The sequence below is a fragment of the Lissotriton vulgaris genome, chromosome 5 (assembly GCF_964263255.1).
Source record: "Lissotriton vulgaris chromosome 5, aLisVul1.2, whole genome shotgun sequence".
Classification (NCBI taxonomy): domain Eukaryota; kingdom Metazoa; phylum Chordata; class Amphibia; order Caudata; family Salamandridae; genus Lissotriton; species Lissotriton vulgaris.
Genome location: NC_141693.1, coordinates 477,179,635 through 477,202,570, shown reverse-complemented (window position 1 = coordinate 477,202,570; position 22,936 = coordinate 477,179,635). Strand labels below are relative to the sequence as shown.

The following is a 22,936-nucleotide window of genomic DNA, read 5'->3' as shown; positions in this document are numbered from 1 at the left end:
GAGTAGTCAGGAGGAGTACTGCCCCTTTGCTGTGTGCTGCTTTGCTGGGTTGGCCTGCAGTTGCAGCCTAGTTTTCCAAGGTTCTCCAAGGGCTTGGTGTGCTTGCCAACTGTTGGACGTCTCAGGGCCATCAAAGACTTCATCTGTCAGGAGGTGCAAATTCCAGTTCTGGGCCTTGGAGGTGGTTCTGCTGCATCAAGACTTGAAAATACATGCTTCGCCCTTCCAATACCATTTTTCCCAGCGCAAGTTAGCCTTCCCGTTGAAAAACAAAGCATCACCGTGGTGCGGCTGAAAAATCGACGCAGCGCCTGTTCGCTGCCTGAAGAACCGTCATAGCCCGAGTCAAGAGCACAGACTCTCTGTTGTCCGAGACCCCCACTCTGACTTTGACGCAGGCCCGGCTGTACGACAGAAGGAACTGAAGAATAACCAGTCTGTGGCTGTGGAAATCGACAAAGCACCTGTTTCACTGATGCATCGATACGCAGCCCCTGGATTTTCTCACACATAGTACCTGTGCACCAAGTTTCCAAAACATCGCCCCACTGAAAGGAATAACCTCTGGAAATTGATGCATCACTCCTTTTTGCAGTAAGGAATCAACAAAATACTTCTCCGGCGTGCAGCAGAACTGGCACCTTCATTCCCTGTGACTCCAAAACTGACGCTTTCCTCCTTTGTGGCTGTTTTACATCTTGAATTTTGACGCATCAAAGGTACTTGGTGCTCAAATTAACACATCCATAGAGTTCTAAGGACAGAATTGCTTAAAACTTTTATACGAAATGTTTTGAGTTATGTATACTGGATTTTTGTCGTTTTTCTCTTGTTTTGTTTGGGTAAACATTGTTTATTTTTCTAAATTGTTGGGGTGTCCGTTTGTAGTGTTTTCACTGTGTTACTGTGTGTTTTATGTAGAAACGCTTTACTTATTGCCTCTGAGATCAGTCTGACTGCTCATGAAAGCTACCAAGGGGGTGAGCTGGGGTTATCTTGGCTGTGTAACTTTCTTAGCCCTGACTAGGAAAAAGGGTTCCTACTTGGACAGGGTGCAAGCCTCTGCCACCTAGAGACCCCCATTTCTAACAGCACTGTAGTAACTCTTGCCTGAACCCCTGCAAAAGAACATAGAAACTTAGTTGTCTGCCAGGATCTTGTAATAAAAAAAATAAACAAGTAATATTTACATACTTAAGTCCGTAAATAAATATGCATAGGGAAATTTTGTTGAAGTCGCATTCTTCAATTGAACTATATGTGTCATTTATATTGAGCTTCTATCCATGACAATGTACAGCCAGGTCAGACTAGCCTATAGGGCACTCTAGCAGTACCCAAAGGACTAATGTGAAAGATCAATGTTTGAGTCTGGTTTTTGTCTATTTGTGGACCTGTTTTATGGTTTTGAGGGCAGGTATTTATAGTTGAGTTCCCTGATATTGCCAAAATTATTGCCTGTAGGAAGCACTTATGCACATAGTAGCCATACCTTGCAAACACCTCTTTACCATTCATTTACATGTCCAAAACAGACACAATTGGACATGTGGGCCACATTTTTAGATATCTAATGTGCTAATCGGGGGCCATGATTATTCTAATGCCTCAGGCCTATTTTCTGTCCCAGACCGACAGTGCTTAGAGCATGGGGCAGTGGTTCAGTCCACTTTAACCATTGTCTCTATTTCCCTTTGAGAGATGGCATTTGTCTGATCACATGGGCACCTCCACCTGAAGATAAGTTTACTTCAGTGTCAAAGCTGGTGCACCAGTCTTTTGGTTTTTTATTTTCTCTTTTTATAGAACCCATTTGATTTCTTTCCTTCATTTTCGGACCATACTACAGATCACCAGCGAGTGCTAAAAGGCCATCTGCTTGCTGCTCATTTCGTCTGCAGTGCACCCTATCCAGTGCAGCCACTGCCTTTAAACCAGTGGCAAATAAAGGAACGGTATTTTACATAGTCCATCAATGGTTTACCATTCCAAGATGACCCACATGCTGGATCTGGTGAACAACCTTTACAACGAAACTTTTACAACGTACTACCATTACGACGCAACCATTACAAAGCAAACCATTACAACGCATTGCGCTGGGGGGCGCTCTAGGATAGGGAATAGATTTAATTTACTATCCATCACCTTCCCTACTATCCACGGGGACTGTAGTTGGAATAGTAAATTAAACTATTCACTATCCAGCACCCCAAAGTGCTATGCTTTGTAATGGTATGCGTTATAAAAACTGCGTTGTAACGGCATGCGTGGTAAAAGCATGCGTTGTAATGTCATACATCCGCTGGATCTAAATGAAGCAGTCGTACTTGCACTTTAAACAATGATACACTATTCCCAATTCCATTGCAAGACTGTCACCCAGTGATATGTTTAATTGTGCTTATAATTGCATATGCCTGCCTTGTTCAGGCGGTACCATGCTTTTTCCTTCCCCTTTTCTTCTTTTGAATGTATCTTGCATATGTTGAGTTTGTCAGTGTTCTGTTGTGGTTGAGTAAGTGGGTGAATGGAAGAATGAGTCACTGAGTAAATGGATGCGTGCAAGGATGAGTGACCATGAATGTGTGATGATTTATTGAGTGTCTAAACCCATTAATAACTGAAGAGGTACTTGCATTTATGAGCTGGACCTGTTGGCATTGCCAATACCTGTTATAGTTACGCCCAAAAAAGCAGAAAAGCTCCAAAAACAAGACCCAGGAAGTCTAAGACTCCAAGATAATTGCATACAGTTTAATTTATAGCTGCTGGTTCTGGTGACTCAAAAGTATGCCTGCATGCCTGTGAAATACCTTCACAATTGAAGGATTCTGCATGGCACTCACCTAACTATTCAAGTCCATTTTGTCCATTTTGTCTTAGAAGTCATTGGTGCCAGGTCTTTCACATTACATTTTCTAATCTAAAAGGTGAACATCAATCAACCCCTGAAGGGGCGTGGCTTGAGCGCCGAGGGAGATGGCGGCGTGAGCCCGGAGCTCCGTGCCTCTTCCACATGATACTCCTGCAAACAGGGCCGGGGAGCCCGTGTGTGCCCCGGCGCCGAGAGCGGACCTGCTGGAGACTAGCTGGGCAGGGTCTGGGCTGCTGGCGGTACTGCAGCGTCGAGATCGGCCGCCGATCGCAGCGGCCGCCGGAGCAGAGGAAGAGACAGCGGCGCGCAAGATGGCGGCCGCGGCGGAGCCCTGAGAGGCCGAGGGCTGAACAGAGGTCCACACTGCCGGAGCACACGGAAGGGGCGCGGTCGCCAGCTCGGACATCTCCGGCGGCGATACCCCCCACAGCGGGAGACGCTCCTGGACCCCCGGCTGCGGTGCGTGGCGGCCGCGACCGCTAGAAGGGAAGGCCGCCGGGTGCGCCACTGTGGGCGGAGCTACCAGGCAGCCTCCATTGCCGGGAGAGCGGAAAGACGGACTGCGACCCAGCCCTGGGCACCGGACATGCCAGCGGGTGAGCGGGGGCAGCCCTGAGTGGTGGAGCACGGGGGACGAAACGCAGCGCACAACATCCCGGGGCCCCCCCCCTTTTTTCGCCCCCGCCGCGAAGGCTTGCGTTGTGTATTGGGACACAGCGGAGATGCCCGCAGACCAGCGGAGGGACTCTGGCGGCGCCAAACTCCCGGTAGCGCGACAAACCAGAACCGCTAGCCCAGGAGAGTGAGGACAGACTACCACGGATCCCAGGAGGCGAGCAACACGGCAGGCGCTGCTTCTGGTGTGCGGTAACTGCGCAGCGAGATCCCGAAGCGCACAGGAGCCGGCCACGTGGCTGAGGCCCGAGGGAAGCAAGCACTCGAGAAGGGCGTGAGAGGCGAGGCCGGCCACAATGGGGAAGCCAAGAGCCAAGGCAGAGGAGGCGACGACGTCTGATGTGGCGGAGGGGGGCCCCGCTGAGCAAACGGACCTGCAGCGATTGCAGGATCGGATATTGGACGCCATAGCGGCCACTCGAGACGCGCTCCACAACGACATAGCGCAGGTGGCGTCGGGGCTGGGCTTGCTCCGGGCGGACCATGACAAACTAAAGGACAGGGTCAAAGAGGCTGAAACGGTGATCAAAGACCTGGCGCCAGCTCACAAGGTGATGGAGAGCAAGCTAACGGAGGCCCTAGACCGCATACGCACCCTGGAAAGGCGAGCGGAGGACGCAGAAAATAGAAGCCGGCGCAGTAATGTGCGGGTCGTCGGCGTGCCGGAGACGGAGGAGACGAGGGACATGGTTGCCTACATGGAGGAATGGCTAAAAACAGTGGTGGCGCCAGAAGGGCTTTCGCCATTCTTCACCCTAGAGCGTGCACATAGGGTCCCCTCAGGACCTCCCAAGCCCGGACTCCCGCCCAGGCCGATCATAGCCAAGGTGCTCCACCACAAGGACAGAGATCAGCTCCTACGGAAAGCTCAAGAGGATGGCCCTTTCCAGATTGCGAATAGCAGGGTCACACTTTTCCCAGATTTCACCTTCGAAACGCAGAAGCAGAGGGCCTCCTTCCTTACAATCAAAAAGGAACTGCGGACTGAAGGAATTGCCTACTCCTTGCTTTTCCCGGCCAGACTACGAGTGGTGGTTGACGACAAGGCGATCTTCTTTAACACGTCAGCGGAAGCCTGGGACTGGTGGGAGACATACAAGGCTGGGACTGACGGCGCGAAGGTACGAGAAGAGCGGGAGAAGGAGCGGGAACGATCGCCGACACAGCTGCGGAAATCGAAGAGGCTGTGGAAACGAGGACGGGGGAAGCTGGGACCGACGGCCTCCCAGACTGAAGCGGAACGGCAGGCAGCACTTTGGAGGCGGGGAAGCTGGGACGAGCGGAGGCCCCTGGATCTAGGGGGGCCACGGACTCGGACACTCATATCTCGGCCTCAGGCTCGGAGTCGGACCTCTCTGGGATTCATCGGACAGAGGGGCCGCTGGTGACACCGCAAACGTCGGATGAGATCCTGAATATTTGAACTGCTGGCGGAGGACAATGGGTAATGTTTAGATAGCTAAGAGGGGGACCCATGCCTCAGCACGTAGCGGGGGCTGGGGCACACCGGGGTGCTCAGAACAGGGAGGCCATGGGAAATTGGGGAGGGAGCGAGGAGCTGGGCAGCGCAGCCCCCCTCTGGACGAGGCCGCACTCCGTAGGCCCTTAAGGCACCCACAGCTACGGCTGTGTAGTAGAGACCTGGGTCAATTAGGTGTGGGAGTTTGGATGGGGACTGATATCTTGATATTGGGGCCTGTTCTGGGGGAGGGGGGGGGGCTCCACAGTTGGGGATTGTTTGCTCTGTTTGAAGTTATTGACCCTGGGTTTGTCATGGGTAGGACTGTTGAGAAGCTATGTTTTGTTCAGGGGGGGCACCACCACCGTCGAAGGGCAGGAACTGGAGGGAGTGTTTCGACCAGATCACTGGGACAATGGCTAATGTGAATAGACTGAACTGTATTACCTGGAATGTGCGGGGCCTACACTCTATGCAGCGCAGACATAAAGTACATGCCTACTTAGTGCTTAGGGGGGTACACATCGCAATGTTACAGGAGACGCATCTTACACGACAGGAGGGGGCCGCGCTACAGAGGAGATGGCGGGGACAGGTTTTTCACACCAGCTACTCGGCCTATGCGAGGGGAGTACTCATATGGATTAGGGCAGGCACACCTTTCCAGCTCACGCGCCAATGGGTGGACCAGGAAGGGAGGTATGTGGTGGCAGAGGGGAAGCTAGAAGGTAAAGATGTTGTGTTAGCAAGTATATATGCCCCGAACACGGACCAGTTGGCTTTCCTCGCGTCACTATCAGGGACACTGGCTCACTCCCTGGCGGGCCCGGTCCTGCTGGGGGGTGACTTTAATTCCATTGCAGACCCCTCGTTGGATAGGTCCCAACCCCCCTACACGATTCCCCGGTACATAGGATGTCTAGAGGTAGGAGGGAATGGCAGGAGAGCTGGGAACTTACGGATGTCTGGAGAGGACAACACCAGACAGACCGGGATTACTCATTTTACTCAGGACTGCATGATTTGCATGTCCGTTTAGACGTGATACTCTGCTCCCGGGGGGTGCTGCCGTACGTCACTGGATCGGAGTACCTATCGAGAACGATCTCAGACCACAATCCACTTCTGATCCGGCTAGCGTGGGTAGCGGAAAAACCCAGGGTCCCGATCTGGAAATTACGGCCTGAGACCCTAGAAGACCCCCTATTCGGGGCGGCCCTGGCGGAGGGGGTGGCTTTATACTTCGCGGAGAATGAAGGGACGGCGACCTCTAGGGCGACGGAATGGGACGCCTTTAAGGTAGTGGTGAGGGGTATCTGTATCAAGGATTATGTGGGCGTAAGAAAGGTGTTGATGGGCGATTTGGCTAAGGCGGATGCCAAGCTGAGGGAAGCGGAGAGGGAGAGGCCCGGACACCCAGAACTCCAGGAGACACTAGGCTCGGCTAGGGAGGCGGTAGCCATTGAGGTGGAGAGGCTCCGAGCCTTTGACTACAAGCGATATGTGCTGCGCTCCCATGTGGACGGTAATCAGGCGGGCACCCTCCTGGCGTGGCTTTCGAACCCCACTAGACGGTGCGCTCCCATACTCCAACTGAGGGATACATCGGGCGTGGTGCAACACACTCAGCTGGGCATAGTCGACGGCTTCCAGAAATACTACGAGGGTCTGTACAGGAGTACCCCGGGAGACCGGACGGGGCTGGCGGCACCCTTCTTGACTGGTCTGCCCCTCCAACGGCTGGAGGCAGAGCAGGCGAAGGACCTGGGATCGGACATTGAACTGGGGGAGATCAGGTCGGCGGTACGACGCATGGCACGGAACAAGTCGCCGGGAATAGACGGGCTCCCCATAGAGTTCTATGGTAAATATTTGGATGTTCTGGCGCCGCGACTCCTGACTGTTTATAAGGAGGCCAAGACGGCGGGACGACTACCACAGTCAATGCGGGAGGCATTAGTGGTTCCGCTACTGAAGCCCGGTAGGGAGAGTAGTGATCCCGCGTCCTATCGGCCACTCTCTATGCTCACCGCAGATTATAAGATCCTGAGCTCCATACTAGCGGCGAGGCTCCTACCTCACATGAAGGGGCTCGTGCACGAAGACCAGAACGGTTTTATACCGACGCGCAACACCACAATGAACATCAGAAGGCTTGTCCGTCTCATGGACGGGCTGGACGGCGGGGCTGGGACGGAACTGGTCCTCTCGGTCGACATTGAAAAAGCCTTCAACAGTCTAGAGTGGGACTACCTCTATGCTGTAATGGAGCGATTTGGGCTGGGAGCTGGCTATATTCATTGGACGAAGGTCCTCTATGCGGAGGCGATAGCAAGGGTGAGGGTGGGATTGACGGTGTCCCTCCGCTACCCAGTAGAACGGGGCACTCGACAGGGCTGCTCCCTATCGCCGCTTCTATTTGCATTGGCTATAGAGCCGCTGGCGGCTGAGGCCCGGACAGGGCGGCACTTCCATGGAGTGCGGGCCCGGGACGGGCAACATTTCATATCGCTATACGCCGATGATCTACTGCTCTTCCTCCACGACGGTGTTGAGGACTTGCAAGGAGCGGAAGCACTGCTAGAGAGTTTCGGAGAGATGTCGGGCCTGAGGGTTAACTGGCCCAAGACGAGTTTGTTCCCACTACTGGAGGGCGCCGCCCAGCCACAACACCAGTCGGAGGCGACCTGGGAACCTACCTGTATTAAATACCTGGGGTCCATATTTACCATAAGACGGACGACTTGCTTGAGGGCAACCTGGGGCGATGCGTGCGCGGACTGAGGGGCTGCATGGCCTTCTGGGCCACGTTGCCGCTCTCAGTGGCAGGCCGGATCTCCCTGCTGAAGATGGTTGCCCTGCCGAGATTACTGTATTACTTCCGGACGCTCCCAATCTGGCTGCCTGGCTCCTTCTTCAGGCTGCTTAAATCTCTGATTACACCGTTCATTTGGGGAGCGGGATGGTGCAGAGTGGCACTGGCCACGCTTTCTCGCCCGAAGGATGAGGGGGGTCTGGCGGTGCCAGACTTTGAACTTTATTATCTAGCGGCCCAACTGCAGGTCTTCACGCAGGAGGTAGCGAGAGTGTTTCGAGGCCCAGAGGACGAACGCCTCCGGGGGACGCCCAGACACGTCCTGGCGTATATTACCCTTCAACAGCGGTTGGACGGTCGGGATTTGTCGCTGGAACAACGCACGTACCGTCAATGCTGGAACCGGGCACAGAGGAGGGCGGAAATCCGGCGCCCGTATGCACCAGAGATTCCTCTGGGTATGCTAACAGCCTTACCACATGGCGGTGACTGGTCGCATCTACAAGAGTGGGAAGAGGCGGGAGTACAGGTGGTAGGGGACCTCTATGAAAATGGCGTGCTGCTCCCGTTCCAGGAGTTAATGGAGCGCTTCGATATCCCGAGAGGGGGATTTTTGCTTCATGCGGCAGTATCCAGGGCAGTACAAGCCCACTGGGGTACGGGACTTGAGGAACCTGGGACGGCGGCGGCATGCCAGTACACTATGATGGCGGCGGGCACGGTCAAGGCGGTAACGCGCCTTTACAATCGGATGATTAGAGAGAATATCCCTCCTCTTATATCCCTGAAAGCCAAGTGGGAGGTGGACCTGGGTAAAGATATACCTGACACAACGTGGGCACAGCTTATCCGTAGGGCTCGCAACAGCACGAGAAACGCTAGATTTCAACTAATTCACTACTATGTATTGCATAGGGCGTACATGACCCCGGGAAGGATCAGGCGGTATTTTGGCGAGGTAACAGCGACCTGTCCCCGGTGCCCGGAAGAGGGGGCCGAATTAGTGCACATGCTCTGGGCGTGCCCGGCCTTACGGGGTTACTGGCAGGACATTGGGGAGGTGTTGAACGAGGTGACTGAAAGGACCATAGACTACGGACCAGCGGAATGTCTCTTGCACTGGTTTCCCCACACCCCCAAAAACAAACTCACGAGCAAGTTTATCGACATGGGGTTGATGGTAGCTAAGAGGGAGATCACTAGGAACTGGAAGGCGAGGGTGGGGCCAACTCCGCGAAGGTGGCGGCAGGAATTTCTAAAATGGGCGACGGCTGACAGCACACACAGGTACCAGCTTGCGCGCAGGACCCCTAGCCAGACAGCGACTGACACTGCGACCTCATGGGAAGTTATGGTACAGGCACTCAGGGACAGCAAGGCTGATGAGGAGGGGGAGGCCCCCGAGGCAAGTGGGGCGGAAGAGGCAAGCTGAGGCCCTAGGACCAGCAGGGATGCAGGGGGACTGACACCAGATCTCCAGGAAGGATCGCTACAAGAGCCATAGACGGGTGGTGGTGAGTGGGGTGGGGCAAGGGGGGGAGTTCTAGGGTTTGCGCAGGGGGTGGGAGTTGGGGCATGCGCGTAGTTGGGTAGGACTGAAAAAGTAGTCATGCACATAATCCGGACACTAACCACTCCTCGATATCGAACGTCAGGCATGGAAGAGCAGTGACATCATCGCCGCCCGACCCCCGGTTTGTGGGCAAGACGGCTGTGTGCTGGTCAACAAATCACACTGTATACCTGCTCAATTTTCTGAAGCTGCTTATGTGTAAAAGCCTGTACAGGTATGACTACAATAAAAAGTATTTTAAAAAAAAAAAAAAAATCAATCAACCCCTGAAGTGCCATGACCTGCATGCCCTCTTTGGGTAGTGCCCTTATAACATGGGGATGCCCAGGGGCGTAATTAAATCCCTCACAGCCCCTGTTGTGCAGGGGGCTCCCACCCTTCGGTCCCCCCATTCAGTCTAAGTCTGAAAGTTAGCTTTGATATATAGGAATCTCAGGGCCCCTCATCACACCCTGCGGGGGAGAGGGCGTAAATTTGCGTTTTGCCACTGGCGAAGCCCAGTTGCCTCATTGTGAGTGAAGGGAGGTAGAGGAGGGCAACGGAAGAAAGTCCAACCCACGCGGTGAGGGAGCAAGCCAGGCAGAGATTGTTTAGAACAGAAGGAGCTTTAAAAATGTAACAAAGTCATCTGCCGCTCTGAGTGAGAGAAAATAAATGCGCTGTTCAGCCTCTTCGCCAATCCTTTTGTCACAGTCGAGGTGTGTAATGGAAGTACGAAGTAAATAGCTGTGTTCATTTGAACCCATCGCGAAAACTGCTTGTTCGTTCAGCGCGGGTGGTTGGCATCAGAACACCGATAATAATTTCTCAAGTACAGATCTTGATGTCTAACAGAGGAGGGTGAAATCATATTGTGGGGTCTATTTTGGAAGTGGGCACGGCCTTCTTTTGGAACAAGAATTTGCTATCGCATAAATGTTTTGATGCACTCTTGGGGGCAAACTTACCATTTAATCATGCCGGTACAGTGCAGCAGCCACAAATGCTGTGCGAAAAGGAGAGAGGAGGGGGGCACCATATTTATAGAAATATGGCACTCTTCCCCTTTCCCTAGCACCAGTGCTGAAATCAGCTGCTGTGTGCCACGCAGACGCCTTTGCGCCATGGTGCAAGGGTGTCTCCATGATTCTAGCATAGGTGTGCTCTAAGAGTACCCTTCCAGTACAAAATAGTATGCATAGTCTGACTTTAGCCCTTTCCCTCTTTCTATGTGTGCGGTAAAGTGCAGCACCCACACAAAGTCGGAAAAGAAGGGACAAATGAAAGCATTTCTCCTTCCTTGCTCCTACTTCTAAAAGGCACAGTTTTCTGATGCTAAACCCTGTCTACATTATTTAGTGAAAATAGTTTGGCATCAAAAACCTTAAGTGGTGGCATGGGAACTGCCATGCTCCACCCATGGTACGCCCCCGCCCCCTTGGCGCTAAGGAATTAAAAGCAGCTATAAAATAGATCAGAGAAAAATGACTTTGTGTTGCTTTGCGTCACACCAAACACGGCGTAAAATCTTAGTATATCTTCCCCTTGGTGTCGTAACTCATAAGATATACAAAAAGCATGAAATCTGAATGCTCTGTTTGGATGGTATCTGCATGTCATGCAGAAATTGTAATCATGTTTTTTTGTGTCTTTTGCAGTGAATTTGTTAGATACTGGAGCGATTGTAGGAGATTGGGGCTGGCTGACCTACCCTCCACATGGGGTAAGTAAGGATATTTTCTGAATTCTCCAAAAGAACTAACTTTGCTTTAGTATATAGGCGGATAACAGAATATGTCTTCAGCTCTGTCCTGTCCCTAAGTGGAGAGATATCATTATAGTTTAGTGAAGATTTCCAGGTCTGCCTATAAGGCATACAGAAATTAGGGCTGGGTAAACTCGTTTTTGTTTTCGTCAAAAAATGTATTTAAATTCCATCAAAATGTGGTAAAACTACACTTTTTGTCATTTGCCTGTATCTCATGACACTTTTTTTTTTACCCTAGAGAGCGTTTTGCATAGACAATTCTTGAGCGTTACCAGTAAGAAACTGTGACAATTAGAGTATAACTTCGGGCAAGACCTTCCCTGGACAAACCAGCTTCCTGTTGGTATCTCATGAGATTTTTTAACATGAGATGCACGCTCGGTTAAAACTAATTATTCAAGATTGCAAAATGCATAATTTAAAGAAGTTTTATGAATTTCACATTTCACGAGATTCAGAAACGTTGTGAATTTCACTGCCTTTATTGAATTTTTATCCAGACCTTAAAGTAATCCAGGTATATTTCATACAGTTTTTAAGTAGAATGCCGGATTAGCAAAAGCCGCAATTTTATTCAAATGATAAGGGTGTTTGGATGAGACATTAGTTGCACGCTGATGCTTAATGACCTATCAGAAAGTGAAATCGCGCAACCATGGAACCCATGTTGAGCCATTCAACTTTTATTTGAGAATCTATTTTAAAACGTAAGACTTCAGCCGTTAATAACTGTAAAAAATAACTGGTTTGCAAAATGATCGGAGTTTGGATAAAGGTGTGCAAAATGTACATAAGTTGTTTTCGAGTAATTATGCAATCGTCAACATTATGCGCAATTATGTTAAATGCAAATCCATCATTTAGTGCTATATTTTTGTATGAAATACTTCCTTGCATACATTTTTTAATCGAGGATGCATTTTGGTCTCACATAAAAGTACAAAAAACAAAAGCACCATGAACAACAGCCACTCGTATTCTGTTCCGGTGCATTCAATAGTTTGTTGTGCTTTACAGAGAATGGCATGCTATTACTGTAAAGTGGTGTAACAGCATATTTTCAAGAATATTGTGTAACAAGTATAATGGGAAATTCCTGACATTATGCGAATTATGCTGGCATAGTCTAAATTTCGCTCAGGCCTAATTTTGAACTGAATATTTATAAATGTTTACTTATTCAAAGAAAGTGCTTAGATTTTGTCACTTAATTCTGTTTTTCATTTCATTATTTTTTTTGTTTTTTCAAGTAGAGTTTAGGACTGCTGATTTCTTCCTATTAGTCTTTCTGGTCCAGCCCCTCGCTATTTTCTTTTTTGTAATACACATTATTACACTTTGTACATGCCTTTGGATGCCCCACAGATTATTTTACAAGATGTAGACTTTTTGAGAACACATACTCAGATGTTATTTATCGTATTTGTATTTTCTCCTCAAATATTTTGAGGAAAACAATTGTGTTGTTGAATATATTTGTTTTTCAGAAAAATCTCTAAAAAATGTATATAATATGAAAGACATGACTTTTTAAAGAACAGCAAACATATTGGTTAAATATATGATATGCAAAGCAGTTCACTTTTTGTTATAAGCAGCAATAAATTACATTTGAAGCAGTAATTGCTACAACTTTTTACCATTAAACTGAAAGTCCCGGAAGGTTCTATTGAAAATATAGAATTGAATGTTGAAATAGTGCAGCTGTTTCTGTTTCTCATAGCTAATGTAGAAACCTAGGGCCTGATTCAGAATTTGGCTGTATGAACTTTGGCTGTCAACATGGCGGAGGACATTACGTTCACCATAGTTACAGATCATCAGCCAGGCCATCTGTAATATCTGTATCTTCATGGAAACTGCTATCACAGTGCTTCCCCTGATGTTACCAAAGTATGATGCATGGTTGACTTTGGTTTTGAGAGCCAACATTCAAACCTTTTTTTCTGAACCAAATACCAAAAGTGGGAATTTATTTTTGAAACACAAAAAATCTATTCACTTTTTTACTCACACTTGAGGCAAGTCACTAGTTTTCTCCTCTTGCCCCAGTTATGTCATGTTATGTTATGCAATCTTATGTTATGCCATGCTATGTTATGTTAAATTATGTTAGTTCTGGATTTGCTTACCGTGTAAAATGGATTCCAAAGATTGCATCAACATTCTGGTTGTGTTATTCTGGACAAGGTCAGGCCACTTGATCGCCCAGCAAAACTGACTAGCAAGATGTTGAGCTCAAAGTAGGGCTCAGGTAAACAATTAGGATTTAAGACTGTTCCTGATTTTTAAGTGGCCTTCTCCTCTCATCTAGTGTGGGATCCCTTTCCAGAGACTCTCATCATGGGCTGCCATTGGCCAGCCTCTTGCGTAAACTCCCTTCATTCATTGTAAGCATATTGGTGGGCAACCCATTTATATACTAAGAAATATGTACAATTACAATTATATTTCAGCAGTAATGTATGGCGCAGGTGTTCTGTCATTTTCTTCCCTTCGTCTTGGGGTTACCTCATTCTGTCCCTTCCATCAGCCCTATGTTCCCATACTTAGAGGATCTTATTCATTTTGCTCCACTGTTTATTGTGGGTAACAGTTTGGCCAACTGATCCAGCCAGTTTGATGTAAAGATAACTGATAGACTGTTTGAGTACATGTCCTGCTAAAAAACTCTGGTGGCTGAAGTCAGTAAATATTATTTTGCAGATACTCGCTGCATGAACTAATTTCGACAACCATTTAGTATGTCCGCTAAGAATAAATATGCAACAGGATTTTATTACAACCCAAGTTCTGCTTTGAGAACAGATTATGGATCTGATTAAGATCTTGATGGAACTCTAGTCGTCCTCCCGCGGTGGAGTATCCAAGTACTTCGCCAAGCCGATGGTATCCCGCCCGCCATATTTAGATGCGTGCTGGCTGAGGCGCCTTCTGCATCATCAGACTGTTTCCCATTGCGTTTGCGTCGCACTGCCGTCGAGGCGGAGGACTCCTCTGCTGGCTAACAGTACTCCATCGCCTTCAGGTCGGTGGGTTGCTCCAAGACTATTTAGCTATCCCCATTGTGCTGGCATTGTCCTAATGATGGCTTGAGTCCCTGGTGGAGTGAAGACCGGTAAACACTTCTGATTTCTGTGTCAAAACACATATATGTTGTGTTTACGTCTACAATATATGTAGGTATTGTGTGATGCCCCTTGTCTTACATATTGCATAGCACACAAACAACACACGCACACTATTGATGGTACACCCACAGGTACCACAAGCACAACACACACACCCACCTCAACAAAATCAGTGTTTCAAGTGTCAATACAAGTGTATTAATTTGACCTTTTATTATCTGTAATACACAGACTAAAGCAATTGTGAACACACTATTCATAGTAAGACAAGTATAAAGGAAGCTTACCTTAGATCCCGGTGACAACGAAGTTGATTAGCGTTGTGGTCATGTACTAGCAGCAAAGGGAGGACCTCGACATGGGGGTTCAAGACAGAAACAGAAATGAGGAACAGAAAAAAAGGTACGTTCGTCTTAAGGTCTCATCTCCTTTGATTCCACCAACTCAAAGTTGGAGGCATCCCTGCCACAGTTTCCTCAACAGAAATGCACATCGCGATTGGGCCAGTGGTTATCTTGACTGGACAACTACTGACAACCGCTTCTACCTATGACGCCATCAATGCAGGTGAAAATTCCTGGCAGAGTCGGCGGCACACAGGTGCTCTTTGGCTCATGGAACTGCTAATATTTAAATGGAGTGGGCGGACTGCCAGATAGACAGGCGGTGAAACCGTAAAAAAAGTGCCCATGGAACATGATCCACCAAGATCTGGATCAGACTCTAAGGGGTCTATTAGTATGGCGGTCGGAAAATCACTCCGACCGCCATGGTAATGGGCAAACACCACCCGCTAGGACCGCGGTCCAATTAGTATGCTCCACATTCGAAATCCGACCACGGCGGTCGGATCGCAGTATTTAACATTGCGACGGTTGCTGCTGCCCGCAGCACCGCCGCGATATCCAAAAAAATCATGTCCTGCATATCCCTGCTCTGCGTGGCAGACACTGCACAGTGCCTGCCACCTGGTACAGGGACATGTGGGGGGTACCATGGGTACCCCCCCAGTGCACCCACAATCCCCCAAACACATTGGGGCCTACAATGGTCCCCGAAGACATTCTCCACATGCCTTTCCATGGCGATTCCACCATCGCGGAAAGGCTGGCTACCGCCGGCATCATAATCATGCCGGCCGGAGCCTGGTCCTGCACTGGCCCCATGTTAGCGGTCCAGCTCCGCCCACCAGGCAAGCGCGCAGACTACTACCGGCGGAAAAGTGGCGGGCGGAGAATCTCACTGCTGTGGTCATCACCGCCATACTAATGGGACCAGCGGTTTTCTGGGTTGCGATCACGGGCGGATGACCGCTGCCGGCCCGGAGGTCATCTGACCGCCATCCTTATAGACCCCTCGGTCTGGTAAGCCCTGGTTAATTCTTACTACCTTACTCTAACTACAATGGTTTTATAACACTATTTAGTTTGGGTGGATAATTCATATCAATGGAGTCTTAGCACCAGATTTAGATTGGGTTCTATACACCATTCTCTTATTTTTCCTATGCCACAGTGCTTGCCTAAATAAAGTCAAACAATGTTAAATGTTATATTCTTTTGCGTGTATAACAGGCTTCTAGTAAAGTATATTTTGTCTTTTTTATGTGAAATGAATTTTACAAATTGTCGGGCTGCTTTGTCTTTTTACAAACCCTTCAATCAATGAAGGTCTCCTCTGTGGTCATTATGTCTATGCATATAATATTAGGTTTCTTGATGGATTTCTTATTCCTTGTTTTAAATGGAATTTTATTACATATTATGATGCTGTTTTTATGGTTGCATTTACATCAGAAAAGAATAAATTAAGAAGAAATAGAATCCAAAAGACTGCTTCAGTGTTCTGCTTGTTCTTTTCTGGATAAGGGGAGCCAACTGGATAGCCGAGCCAAAATGACTAGAAAAAAGTTGAACTCAAACTGTGGCTCACTTAAATAGTGATGCTTTGAGAATATTCCAGAATGTTAAGTGGTCTTCTCCCATTTACTGTGGGATTCCTTTCCAGAGACTCTCACCATATGCTGCCATGGGCCAGCCTCCTTCTTAATTTTATGTATGTGTTGGGGTCGAGTGATTACAAATGTGCTGATTAGAAGGTGGGGATTACATTCTAAACAGGAGTTTGTGCAGGATCAGGAATTCTGTTATCCTGCTGTTTTCTCCAGATATATTTTCACTGGTGAAACCTGTCAAAAATGAAAGAAAAGGGTCTTAAAAATATGAAACTCATTTCCAAGTGAAAACCTAGAACCAGAGGTAATTGCTCCACTCTGTAAACATCTCACCCTTTCCTGGCCTAATTAGAATCAGGGTATAGTTTGCAGGCTATGAGATATGGGATAAAATAACCATTATGGTTCATTATAATATTACATTATAATATTGAGTCTTGAAACTGCAGCCTGAATGCCTGTGTAAGGTTATGGAACTCTGGGGTAACGGTAGGATGCATTCCATACTGTATATTATGTGGTTGTTTTAAGTTTTGAAAAGATTCCTTTGCAGATCTGAACATTTATTTGCTAGTTTGTAAGCATGTTTATTCGGAGGTGATCCCCTTTTCTTCTGTTGGTAATTTACTTCAGAGCAGTAGCTCATTTTAAGGTGCTTCTTTTATTTGCATATTTCACATGTTTCTCTGGTCCGCCTCCTCCCACCCTCTTCTCCCCTCAGGGAACCTATTTGTGTTTAAAATTCTGGTCCACACTGACAACTACAGGAGTGTTTGTTAACTCATGAAATACGAGGTAAGGTTGTTCAAGAGAGCCTGACTACTTTAATTATGACTAGCAAAGTGGTAACAGACAATGCATTCCAGAAACTATTGGTGGCACACAGAGATTCTGTTTGGGCTGTGGTGCACCAGCTTCATTCATGTTGTCCAAGTAAAGACTTCCTTTGCATATCGTTGCCTAGAAAGACAGCATAGTGATATCACTAGACGCATGTAATACATTATTACACATAACTAGATCAGGCATTTTCCTCCTCATTGTTAATTTCAATGGCACAACTTCCATATAACAAAATAAAACAGTATTATAGAGTGGTGACAACCTTTTGCACATTATATGATGGATAGAGTATCCTCTGCAGTACATTATTTGGATATTGCAAGTCACCAAGGAGTTCCATAGCCATATAGAGGAACCGGCTGAAGGCCGAGTTACAGTATAAACTTACGGGACTCCGAGTAGACGTGCAATATCCTTTTCATATATGCCAGGGGCTACTATATCCCATATAATGCATGGTCACACCATCACCTTTCCCACAAACCACTTAAAACCTTGGTGCACAGCTCTGTCATAAAAGAGTGCATGCTTACAAACATAAAGAAAAATAAAACCTCTTATGCAAAATTAAACACATCAAAAACCTGTTAGATATTTCTTATTAGAAACAGTTCAATACAAAAATATCCAATAGCTTGGAATGTGAGAAACAGGCAGATAGATTCTAGCTTTTCACGATCTAAGATATGAAAAAGATATACTCCATGTTCTCTCTGCTTGTCATAGTAAGCTATTAAAATAGATCAGAAAAAAGAGAATGTGACGTCCCATTTGTTGCTTTAAACAGCTGCTTTAATTATGCATTGTTGCTTTAAACAGCTGCTTTAATTGTGCTCCATGATCTGACCTGCCTTTCACACCGGCTGCTGGTTCTTGTGATGTCAGAACTCAACTATATTAACTTAATATAGTTGGGTTCTGACGACTTTTCTTTATAATCGGGAATTTGGTAGGTCACAAATTGCAGATTATAAAGAAATTAGTGACTGTTGTTTATAAAGGGATTACAGAATCTCATGTATTATAGACAGTAATAGCATATCAAGTCACAACTCTATAACAGTATCCATTGGTTATTGATTACCATTGTTCGGTGATGACTTGTGTAGAAAAGAGTAAGATGTCTGTCCAGGTGAAGTTTGCTGTTGCAGGCTACCACATCTTCCGTCATTTGCATTTCAAATCACAGACTGCGGTCACGGTAGGTTCTAAGGTTTAGGAATCCACTTGCATCACCCCGTATTTCCATATTTTTTTACTCTACACTTTTAAATTTTTAACCATTTCGAGCATCCCAGCTCTCCTGTATTCGTATGTCGATTCCCCTCGAGCCAGTGGGAAGTATTCCACACCTTTCAGTTTCATTTTGTACCACATGATAGATTTGACATGTCAATCTGATAATAAATGTCTACATATCATATACCATATGATCCATATAAGGACTACTCCACTGAACTCTGCTCTATCACTTCTGATTCTTGTCCCTGGATAGTAAATATGTAGCCCTTTTTGATAGCCTCATTGAAGGGACTATTTTAAAATGCCAAAGGATTATTGGTTACAGCATGATGATTTTATCTGATTGCTAGAAAAACAACCATTTCTGCTGCAGCTTTTCTAGTTAGTGACAATCCAGCAGCACAGGAAGGTGCATCTGTTGTATATTTTTTAACTCATCCATGTCTCAGAGTGCTGTCTTGTGGAGCAACGGGTAGAATAGCGAGTGGGTGGAATGAGTGAATGAATAGTAATTAGTATAGGTAAAAGTCTGCTCTGTGGAGATCATATTAACAAAATAACACCAAACTTGATGAGGAGGGCAGCTCCAGTGCAAGCAATTGCAGAGCCACAGGCTAAATGGTACTTTATTGGGCAAGTATGGCCTTTTCATTTTAAAAATAACCTTTTTGATGCCATTTGTTGCAATCTGTCTCCCTCATGTTGCTGTTTGTGGTAGTGCCATAAGGCATCTGACTGTAGCGGCCTTAATGGAGCACAGGGCCTTCAAGATGGGAGAAGAGAGTGAGAGTGTGGAATGATGAAGTATTAAATAAGAATTTATTTGTATTCCATATAGGCTAGGATTTGTTCCTTCATTCCACAACCATAGGTGAGCACCTACGTCATACAGTAGTAAGCTAATCCTACAGTAACAACTCATCCTTCAGGGCATGTCCTAAGTCTGTGGACGTAGGATAAGGAATAGAAATTGACGATTCTCACAATCTTTGAATTTGATCTTATGCATGTCCTCCTATTCATGGAGCCAAGCCCTATTTTGGATTAAAAGTCCCCCTGAGGTCTTGCAACCAGTACTGTGCCTACTGCACAAATACATAGAACTGAAAACATGCATTTTAAGAAAAGACAGTGGACCTTATGCCAAAAAGACCATGTTGAGAATGTGTACCTTGTTTGGAGAGGAAAGGAAGATTTACATGCTGTGGAAGAGTTGTGGCGCATCGGCTATGGTGCCTGACTCGGGACCACAGGGTTCATGGTTCGAACCCAAGCTCCGGTGGCTGGTTAGGCTTGCTTAATCTTCCCGACTGTCCCCAGCGCCGAGACACCTCTCTGGAGGTAGCTGTGTGCTTTACAAATGCTGGTATTTCATATATAAATGGATTTGTTGTTATTGGTGGTGTTTTCATTTCCTCCTTAAGGCACCATTTTCCTTTTAGGAGGTTGTGAAGAGTAAGATCTCCTACATGCTTAGAGTGCCGTAGGTGAGAATTACAGCTTTTACCTTAGGGAACGGAGACAAGGAATCTCAAGTCCGTACCCCAGTAACTGATTGCCCTAGCCCCAATGCAAGGTCTATGCATAATTTTAAGTGTGAGTGTGAAATGTGCAAAATGTTGCAAATTTTACATTATGCAATAGCTGAAAATGATTCACTGAGATACATGTCTTGCTAAATTCCCTCCCTTGCCAGTATCACCTGTGATTTTATTTTTTACCTGTGATATGTATTAACATGAAAATCTAACGCGAGATAGATGTAGCCTATAATTCACCACTCTTGCGATTTGCCTATTTCGGTCCAATGAGGAGTTAGGAGGATATATATGCAGAGTTTCCCAGTGGCTTGAGTCACCATTTGCCGCCAATTTCTCTGCATAGATTTGACTATTTGCCTCTATTATGAATTGAACCAGTTTTCTCCATTTAGTAGCTTGTGAGATACTGATAGGTCTCCACCTACATGAAAGTAGCTCTCCTGTGTGTTGCTCGGCTTACTACATTTTAACTTTGAATTAATATGTTACCTAAAATTCAATAGTGTGAAGTTGAGACAAAATTGTGTGTATTTTCAGACCTCAACATTTCCCAAATATATTTAAAGCTGTTATTTGAGTGATGAATCAGATGACTCTGGGTGACTTATTACTAATATTATGAACTTGGTACCAGAGGCATTGCCACTTTGGTTGTTAGTCGCAATGTACAGGCATTCCAAAAGTGATAAAGCCCTTTTTTACACTAAAGCCTTCAACCCTGCCTGATGCACAGGGGAGATCACTGCTAGTACTCTTGCCTATGGTGACCAGTAACCTTGTTTGATATGGTCGCTATTACAACACTAATAATATTAGTAGCTTGGGATGGTTTTCATTGAATAAAAGGTTGGAGACCTAGGAAGTAAACTCTGTGCACAGTGTATAAATATGAGGTTTAAGAAACTTGGGGGCATATTATCAAGGGGGTTTATCTCCGCTTTTTTGGCTTTAAAAGCCAAGAAAGCGGAGATAAAATTATCTCCCTATTACCTAGCTGTCGCTAACACCAGTTAGCGACAGCTAGTAGGAGATAGCGACCATCTTGGGCCCTGCTTTGCATGTCAGTGAAATTTATCACTAATGACATGCAAAGTGAGCGTGCCAAGATGTTAGCGACTGGAAACAGTCGCTAACATCGCTATCTCCTATTATCAACTTTTGGAGATATTCGCGCTAAGCGCGATTATCTTCATAAGCTAACACCTGCACCTGAGCAGTTCATAGCCATGTTATCCAAAGGTATGTGGATAACATGGCTAAGAGCATTAGCTCGGTAATGCATGAATATCGCTGACTTTTCAGCGATATTCATGCATTTCGGGCCGATTTTTATCGCTTAGGAGATAAACCTTGATAATAGCAAGGTTCCTAAGCGATAAAAATCGCCGCAGCGCGGCGATAAAAATATTGCCGCTAAGCCAACATAGCGATAATTATCTCTGGTTGTTGGTAATATGCCCCATATTTCTCCCATGCTCTGAGAATGTTGTAAATGTGTGCATGGGCTGTTTAAATGCAGGCTGGAGAAAAGGAGGTGAGAAAGGTGGGGAAGGGAAATGGAGAATGTTTGCTGGCCATGGATTTGGGCTGCAATGCAACCTTTTCCTAAGGCAATTCTAACAGCCAGATTATCTTTTAGCTGGCAAAAATCGATCTGTTGCCCCCACACTCAATATATCAGGGTGGGGAGCAATGACAAACGCATGGGAATTCCACTCCCCTCAAATCAGAGTTGTGCAAGTGCACAATAAGTATTTGTTTCATTCATTGATTCAACGAATTGCATGCCTTCATGCATTTTGCCATGGAAAATGTATAAAATGTGGGGCATATTCACAAGGGAATGGCGAAGTCTGGGGTTAAGCAAACATTGCTAACGCCACTCTGCTCCATTCTTAAAACACAGGGATGTGCCGTAGTCACATGAATGCGGCGCACCACTGGGTTTCCCCTAGTGCTGGCACTAAATCTAGAAGCCTCCCGCCAGGCAATACACCCTTGCACTATAGTGAAATGGTGTCTGAATTGGGGAGAATGATTGTTTATATGCATGAAGGTATACTTTCTGCATATATACAATCCAGAATGGCGAATTGTAGTTCCTATGTGTGCCGCATTGTGCAACACATATAGAAGTTGCAAATCGTCATTTTTTAAATGATTGTTTATGTGCAGGAAGGGACACCTTGTAAATTAGGCAAAGGGTTTATCGCCACAGGAACGTCATAAAAAGTGGCATTCCTGTGGTGATAGGGCCTTGTAAATATACCCCTGTATTCTTCTGTATGGTGATGCTTAACACCAGAGTCACATGATATAACCTTTACATTGATGCTGCGTAATTTGCCACTTACATTTGCTAGATTGTACAGCAAATACCTCAGTTGCTCTAAGTGATCATTCAACCGTTGTTAAATTGCACTGTCAGAGCGACTGATGGTCAAAAATTAGACTGTCCTGTAAAATTTACAACAATAATGCTGACATTACATTTTTTGTGGTGTGTGATTAAAGCATGTAGAATAACATATGGGTAAATAGAAATGTGTATAATAAACTTTGTCAAAATATGGCTGTTTTTTTTAGAAAGAACTTTTAGTTAAAGATGTTTATATACATGAGGACTTAAAAGTAATAGTAGCATCGAGAACAACTAAAGCCCAGCAGCTTGTCCAAGCGTTTTAATAATGACTAAAGAACTAGCGATAGAGGAGGAAATCAAGCTAATAATTCGGAAGGGGAACGCCAATTTTATCTGTTGTAGTTTAGCAAACACAACAAGATGATGGATGGAGTGCCTAAACTTTTCAACCACTCACCCCTAGTCAAGAAATCTGGGTTTAATCCATCATTCTTTAGCTCACCTCACCACCCTAATTTGGACCCAGCCATATGCGAATCATTCTTGAACGAGATCCCCATGTGAACAGTCCAGCCCGAACTGCCAGGCCAGGTCCTCACTGGACCAGAAACAAGCATCCTAGGACCGGTTTCGGGGTAACACCCCTTATCAGCCATCCTAGCTTGAGTGCAGTGGCACAGTAAGTAAAAAGCCTTGGGGTCATTATTAGTAATGAC

At 46.4% G+C, this 22,936-nt stretch overlaps 1 protein-coding gene across 1 annotated transcript in view; it reads left to right on the top strand.

The window, feature by feature from the left end:
- EPHA8 (EPH receptor A8) overlaps positions 1-22,936 on the top strand; it is a 1,186,163-nt gene that overhangs the window by 257,247 nt on the left and 905,980 nt on the right. Inside the window, exon 2 of the mRNA XM_086920110.1 lies at positions 11,038-11,102. Coding sequence (XP_086776236.1) covers positions 11,038-11,102 — 65 coding nt within the window. The remainder of the gene's footprint in view (positions 1-11,037; positions 11,103-22,936) is intronic.